Consider the following 8,627-nt stretch of genomic DNA (forward strand, 5'->3'; position numbering starts at 1 on the left):
TTAAATGTTGAAGTGAATCTGACGGCTTTTGTGTGTTATTTTAAATGGCTTATAAACACCTTCCACGCTGCAATTGTTTATATATATATATATATATATATATATATATACACACACACACACACATACATATAAGAGCTCAAGACTGACTTTCTGTAGGAACTCCCATATACTGATGATCCAGATCTTATAGCTGAATCTATAATGGAATTGTGAAGGTGCATAGCTCAGTGATTAGAGCATTGAGCTTATAATTTTGAAGTTGTGAGTATGATTCCTAGATTGGGCTGTGTTTGTGTTTTTGAGCAATTATTTTACGTACCTCCAGTTCACTTATCTGTAGAAATGAGTTGCGATGTCACTGGTGTTATGCTGTATCAGCCTTTACTTTTCCCTAAGACAACATTGGTGGCATGGAGAGGGGATACTGGTGTGTAGGGGTGATAACTGGTCTTCCACAAACAATCTTGCCCAGAGGTGATAAGGACTTATAACATAGATGACAATTGACTCCTGATGAAGGGTTGAACATATGTGTGTGTTTTAAATTGAAAGTTTCTTCAAGACTATCTGCTAAAAGTTACAGACTAGATACAAGGCTGCTGTAAGGTTCCAGCAAGATGCAAGTTGATATGATACTGAAGATGAGAGCTAAGAGTCAAGCCTAGAAAGCTTGGAAGAAAAACTGGAGCAAAGAACAATATCAAATTGTTTGAAGAGAAGCTAGACATTAATTATTCATATCAAGAGTAGAAGCAAAAAATAAAAGATTTGCACATTCTCCATAATGTGAGAATCAGAGGCATATGATGTTCCAGTTTGCAAGGAAGTGTAATACAAAGAACTGAGATGTGGTTGTGGTGATCTCACATTGCTAAGTCTCATAAAGAAAATGGCAAAAACCACAACCTGTGAATTAACAGGAAAACCTGCCCAAACTATATCAGCATAACAAATGAAGGTTGTCATAGATGATGGCAGTGACGGAAATTGAAGTATGCTATACTTATGTCTAGGTCCCTTGCAACCATTGTGTTCATGTTTAGTTTCTAACCACTCTCCCCTTCTCTTCATTTATAACTCATCCCTCTCTTGACAGTGTTCCCCCCTCCCTACTATCATTCTTTTTCCCATTACGCAGCCTGTGTAATAAAAGTTGACATCTTTATCGTTAGCCATTACACTATCTTCCCTCATCACTTGTTCACTTCCAATACTTCCATTCTGTCTCTTTTCTAGCTCTCGCTTTCTCTCTCACTCGTGTTTCTATTCACTCTCCTCATTAAGAATCTTCATGTAGCTCTCACACTTTCTCTCTTTTTCCTTTACTGTCTTCTATCCTTCTTTCACTTTGGTTTTCTTTTCATCATTATCTCGTCTTTCTGATGAGGTCAAGACAACCCTTTGATACAGGTGAATGAACGAACAAAGTCAGATAGAGAGGATCGTTTTTGTCTTGTTCTCACAAGACAGCTTCACTAGTGCTGATCCAATGATTAAAATGCACCAACTACACTTTGTAAAATGTTTAGAGAATGGGTGGAGACATTATAGAGATGATTCTTCAATCTTGCCAGGGACATGACGACTTCTCTTGTGTTTGTGCCATGAAAAAATAAACCTGGTACACTCTGTAAGATGGTTACTCTTTTACTTGTTTCAGTCATTTGACTGTGGCCATGCTGGAGCACCACCTTTAGTCGAGAAAATCGACCTCAGGACTTATTCTTTGGATGCCTAGTACTTATTCTATCGGTCTCTTTTGCCGAACCGCTAAGTTACGGGAACGTAAACGCACCACCATCGGTTGTCAAGCGATGTTGGGGGGGGGGGGAACACAGGCATACAAACACATACATATATATATATACATATATATGACAGGCTTCTTTCAGTTTCCGTATCAAATCCACTCACAAAGCTTTGGTCAGCCCGAGGCTATAGTAGAAGACACTTGCCCAAGGTGCCACGCAGTGGGAATGAACCCGGAACCATACACACAGCCACTCCTGCGCCTGGTTGGTGATAATAAGGGTACCCAGCTATAGGAATTCTACGAAAAATGAAATCAAGTAACATGTTCTAGGAGGTAGTAATTCTGAATAAAACTGCCAGACAACTGGACCAGTCCATGCAAGCATTAAAAAAAGTGGATGTAAAACGATGGTGATATATTCACACACACATACGCGTATCTGAGAGAGAAAGAGAGGCATTACGACAAATGTGAATGGCATTTCTGATTTCATTTCCTTTTTCTTTATTTGTTCTTATGATATGGAAATACTGTGCGAAACATTCTACAGTATTGCGTGATTCGTACAAAAAAAAAAAAAAAGTATTTAAGTATTTACTATTAGATTTTTCGAAGAACGTTTTGCGAAAGAAATGAAGAATCTATATATTGCTTGCCAACGAAATGAAAAATAAAAGCAAAATAATATTGGGGGAAAAATACCCTTCGTTACTCCTCCCATTTAAAACGACCTTGACTCATTGCGCATTGGTGCCAGTGTAGCGAGAATGAGGCATCAAAGGTGTGTACACAAAAACACCTGATGACATAGCCATACAAACACGCAAACATAAATGTTTGTGTATATAGCCTGAGATAGACACATATTTACTCATACACACGTGCACGAACATTAAATAGAATAAGCACACATATTTCTCCGTAGATACACACACACATAAATACATATTATTTACTCAGTAGCTTTGTACAGTGTACATGCAGTTAATAATGCCATGATAATTGATGTTTCTACAGTATGTCTTTGACTCTTTGAGAAAGTTGAAATATATCAATGTGTAATCAAGAACAGGCTAGTTTTGTGGGATTATTTCTCCGTTTTAAATCCTGGAGTTTATCATATTGGAAGATCAATTAAAAGTTAAAAGAAAATAATTTTTAAAAAAACAAACAAAAATTATAAAATTAAAGCAAAAAGAAAGAAAGGAAAAGGAAAAAAGAGAAAAGGGTACCGTTTTAAACTTCTGCTCCACTATTTGCTATTTAATAACCTTGTGCAAATATTGTGTAGGTCACATTTAATTTTTTTTTTTTGAATTCTTTGTTTCCATTAAACTAAGGTGGTTGTTTTTTTTTTTTTTTTACTCCTTGTCTTCAAACTTTTATTACATTATTATCTGCATATTATTCAATGGAACCTGTTAGACGAAAAAGCTGTCTCACGGACAGATCTAGCTAATTAATACCGGAAACCGGAGAATCTATTATTATTATTATTATTATTATTTTCTAAAAAATTCCTTCTACTTTGATTTTTAATATTAAAGTAATGCATATTAAGAACGTATAAAATATCATTGTATATTGGACTACATATTTTATATTAGTTTGTGTTTTACCTTCTAGTGTCCACGTTCTGTTCTTTTAAAAATTAAAATTTTGAGTATTTCCTTAATTATTTTTATAATTTTAGAGGTAGACAAAACCTATTTACAATATATTCGCATTGATGAGTTTGTTACTCAACTGTAAACACCATCACCCGTCATCAGCAGCAGCTGTGGCATCGGCAGTATTATCACCATAACCATTTGACTCTAATAATCAATGTTAATGGGAAGAAAAAAAAATATTCGTTTCCACCTGCAATTTCGTTTTCGTTACGAAATTTCTGTTTTTAACCTATTACCACCACACACACACACACATGTTTGCGTGTGCGTGAGTGAGTGAGTCTGTGCGTGTGTGTATGAAATGTTTCATCAGTCTCGCTTTGCAAAATGACATAATTGAAATCACATATGCGATATCTTTTGAGAGCAATATGTAAGTGTATGTGTGTCCAACTATATATGTATACATATATGCATATACATGTATCTATATGCGGGCGGGCACAAATCATATATAAATTAAATATATAAGCAAATTATATTATTTATTCCAAATAATATTGACGCAAACCTTATCGATATATTCTTGAGGTCATTTATATAACTGATATTTTCATTCTTCCTGAAAAATCCAATTTACTATTTTTAAATATGTTTGTTCCCATTCGTCCTACTGTCTGTCACTCGGTATTTCTGTGTATTTGTACAAACTGTACATAATTTTAGTCAGCCGACGTATTAGTTTTATACAGGAAAGACAAGTATGATGAAAGTGTGCATATATGTGTGTATTTGAGTGTATATATATGCGTATGTATGTATATAGTCATTGAAAAGTATATTATATATTCACACACACACACATATATATATATATAATATACACACACGTATAATACAACAGGATATGAACAGGCAGTTGCAAGACATCAAGTCATTTATCATATATTTATACAGAAGAGGGTACAAAAAATATATACATTTAGGAAAAAAAACGAAAAAATCCTTAACAGTGAAAGTTCAAATATATATATATATATATATACATGTTTATGTATTTATATATGTAATAAGTGTATGTGTGTACATATGTATATATACATGTATGTGTATATGTATGTATTTCTATACATATATGTGTATATATATATATGTGTGTATATTCATATATGTGTATCTACATATATTTATATGTATATATAATGTATATATACATATATATGTGTGTGTATATATATATTATGTATGTATATATATTCAGACTGATTCTCAGTGTTCTATGTTCTTTCGTAGTTTTCGATAACTTCCTCCACTTCACATCTCGTTACCACCATAACAACCATTATCATATGTACTGTCACTATAACTATATATTATCATCGGTTACTATCACTGTTACCTTTCTAATCACCACTATTACCACTCTAATCACCACTATTGTGACCACTATGACTCCTACAACAGTTACTCTACTGTTACCGCGACCACCATCATCATCGTTACACTACCTCACTCCTTTCTCCTCTAGCCGTCACTCTTTTCTTTTCTTTTTTTACTGCCAGTGCAACCACTTCATTTATTGTTACTCCCTCTACCCTCCTGTCTAATCTCTCATCACCGTCGTCACTACCTATAACTGTTACTACTACTGCTGCTGTTGTGGTATTAATAGTTGTTATTTAACCCCAGGTCACCTATTATCAGAGGCATTCCCTACTTGACTGTGACTGTTATTTCCTCTCTGCAGAGAGAGCTGACGACTACATTATCCAACGTGTCCTTTTCTAAGACGATAAGTAAGCTGTGAATCGAGGGATATTTGACTGCTAGTTTTAGCAGGCTGAGCGTCCACATAGAGGCTCGTGTGGTATTACATGTTGGTAGTGGTAGGAGGAGAGGTAGTGTTAGTGGTAGTAACCGTGATTAGTAACTAAGGTATATATATATATTTATACATATATATATATACACACACACACATATATACATGTTTTACAGGCTGCTATTTCTCTCGTAGTGTTGCTGCGTGAGAGTCAGCAAGATGGCGGACGTCGATCCAGAAACACTTCTGGAATGGCTTCAAATGGGACAGCAGGGCGACGAAAGGGACATGCAACTTATAGCCCTCGAACAACTATGCATGTTACTACTTATGTCCGATAACGTGGATAGATGTTTCGAAAGGTAAGTATATATTTTTTAATCTTTTTTCTTTTTCACCAAATTTGTTTCATTATCATGACAAAAAAAATATTCTGCTTTTCATATATACTCTTAAAAAATTACTAATTTCCAGGCTTATTTTCTCTCAGAATCTTCAATATTTTTAACGAATATTTTAAAACGTTTATTTAAAATATAATTGTTTTTTTTTTTCAATATGGCATATATTTTCTATACAGTAAATATATATTTTTTAAACTGCTTCAGGTGCTATTCTGCTTCAATTCTCCACCCATTTTCGTTTTATTTCGCCCCCTCACTGTTTTTATATTAATTACATCAGATTCCGTTCTTCACTTCCTATAACCATTTTTAATTATCATTATTTTGAGTTTGGTTATATTGATGAATAGTTTCCGTATAAATCTGCTGACATTTCTTGTTAGAATTCCTTACTGTTGTCAGTACATAATTTATTTCCTTTCTGTTAACTTTTTGGTAACGATTCTATTATATATTACTTAACCCCCTAATGAACTCTTTTGTAAGTTGCAAATTTATCCAGTTAATTACTGAATTTAGTTTTTCTCTCTGTGTTCAAAAACTCGAATAATAAACTAAATCAAATTAACCTCCAGCTATTTAGAGAAAAACATGCATTATGCTTAGTCATAAAGAATTAAGTTATTAATATTTTATGAGTAACCAAGTATTCTGCATTTGTTTGTTCTTTCAGTACTATTTAGACGTCTGTTGCTTTTCGAGATGTCTGCAATCTTTAGAATTTAATAAAATTTCAACTGAACAGTAATTAAGTACATTTGCAATATATTTGTGTATTATGTGTATACTTTTATCTCCATTTTGATTTCAATGTTTAACAAAGTACTTTAGTATTCCTAAGTAAAGTAACAAAATTACAACTGATGCATTGAGCAGGTAACTACTTAATCTATCGTGCTTTTTATCTTTTTTTTTTTAATACACATATCTAGAATCTCTTTGTTCAACGTCCGTACTTTCATTATCTCCCAGGCAGATTACCTCAAATAATATAGCTGTTTATTTTGTAAGGAAGTGTATTCACCTAACCCATCTTCGTTTTTAATGGACTTTCTTGCTGAAGGTTAATGATAGCTACTTTTATTGGAATTACTTGATTAGACTACATCCAATCTTTTCAGGCTCTGAAATCCTTATTTTCCCAACCATCGTTGTCACTCATGATTTCTAAGCGATACTTCTCAATAAATCACCTGTGTTTTCTGACATTTTGACATATTTTGAAGGCAATTTACCATTGATGTGTTTCTGATTTTTTTTTTTTTTTTTTTTTTTTTTTTTTCTTTTTTTTTTCAGTTGTCCACCAAGAACCTTCCTGCCAGCACTTTGTAAAATTTTTCTTGATGAACGTGCTCCTGATAATGTTCTTGAAGTCACCGCACGTGCCATTACATACTACTTGGATGTGTCAGCAGAATGCACTCGTCGCATTGTTGCTGTCGAGGGTGCCATTAAGGCCCTCTGTAACAGATTGGTTGTGGCTGAAATGTCTTCACGTACAAGTAGGGATTTAGCGGAACAATGTATAAAAGTAAGTAAGCTTTATTTAGTTCTGCTATAAAAATTAAAAAACCGTGAATGATGAATCTACTAAAGCTTTGTTTTATTTATCACTGTTTCTTACAACAGGAAGTAAATCATAATTATGATATCAGTATCCGGTGGTTGAGATATCGAGACAATTGATTTCAAGACTGTTATTAGTATTACCGTCGTCATACCATAGCAAGCAAATTGAGTGAGGTCCTCTACCTTGTTAAAATAATGCTATACGACTAAATCAAAAGTCAATTACTGAATGCATCGATCTAGTTAAAAAAAGGGTGTGAGGGCTCAGTTTGAGTCATTGAATTTATATTACCTGTAAACGTTTTGAAATAGTGTAGAGAGGCGAAACAACTTTTAAAATTTTGTTAAATTCTTCCCTTTGATGTACTATTTTATTGATGTCATGGGCTTACATTTTTTTTATAAACAATGTTATTTATAATGATTTGAAGTTTAAGCTTTTGAGTGATTTGAACAACTCGTCAATTTCACTACGTTTGATGTCACCGCCGTCTCCTTTTGAAAATAGCTTTGGCATTTATATAAACATAATTTAATTCCAAGTTCAGGAGTCCTGGTTTTTTTTACAAAAAACATTTCTAGGTATAAAATAGAGCTCTTTCTTGGTACCAATTCTCCCCACAATGTCAATTCAAAGTCCAATCTTCTTTTCATCAACTTTTCAGAGCTGATTGGATTTATAATTTTCTCATACTAAAGCTATTTGACTGTTTTTCTAATATTCTTTCTTTCCTCAAAAATTGACGCATAAAGTTATTTTGTATTACTCAAAGGAAGTTGTATCTATCTTCAAATTTAGAATGTTTAATGGTTGCTGAACAAAGCTTGTGGGGCAAGCATACATTGCATTCCATTCTTCCTCTTATTAAAAATGTGTAACTTTCATACAAAGTGAAATAATGTATAGAATGATACAAAGCAATAAAATCTCTGCTTCAAAATATATTTGATTGAAACACCTTTTGATGATTTGGAAAAGAAGACTACTTGTGCTTTTACATTATAGTTGGAGCCAAAGAATAAGGGTGTTATTGTTTAAAATGCTATTAAAACCTCTAAATTTTAAAAGGCCAAAAAAAAAAAAAATTCTTGAATTGTGGTTCTTCTTTATGGCAAGAAAATGGAGAGGGTTAAAGAAGCAACAGGCTTTGGAATTAACTTTCTAATTTAACCTTTAGCATTCAGATTACTCTGCCAAATGTAATGCTTATTTATTCACATTATTTTGAATCAACCATGCATTATCTCATAGCTTTGAGATTTCAGTGATGTGATTGTTTATTTTTAGAATGACATTGTAGGGTGGGTGTGAGAGGCCGGATTTGGCGTGTTTGAACATAAAATGGAAAGAATATTTTTGGGCTGGATGAGGCCGGTTTAAATGCTAAAAGGGTAAGGAAGAACATTGCCAAAGGGCTTCCAAAGCAGTTTTTTTTTTTTTTTTTTTTTTTTTTTTTTTTTTT

The 8,627-nt window shown here is 33.2% G+C and overlaps 1 protein-coding gene across 1 annotated transcript in view; it reads left to right on the forward strand.

Annotated features, from left to right (window-relative positions):
- Positions 1-8,627, forward strand: part of LOC106883594 (E3 ubiquitin-protein ligase HECTD1) — a 78,851-nt gene that overhangs the window by 10,240 nt on the left and 59,984 nt on the right. Inside the window, exons 2-3 of the mRNA XM_014934671.2 lie at positions 5,387-5,553; positions 6,892-7,126. Coding sequence (XP_014790157.1) covers positions 5,411-5,553; positions 6,892-7,126 — 378 coding nt within the window. The 5' untranslated portion in view covers positions 5,387-5,410. The remainder of the gene's footprint in view (positions 1-5,386; positions 5,554-6,891; positions 7,127-8,627) is intronic.

The sequence above is a fragment of the Octopus bimaculoides genome, chromosome 16 (assembly GCF_001194135.2).
Source record: "Octopus bimaculoides isolate UCB-OBI-ISO-001 chromosome 16, ASM119413v2, whole genome shotgun sequence".
NCBI lineage: Eukaryota > Metazoa > Mollusca > Cephalopoda > Octopoda > Octopodidae > Octopus > Octopus bimaculoides.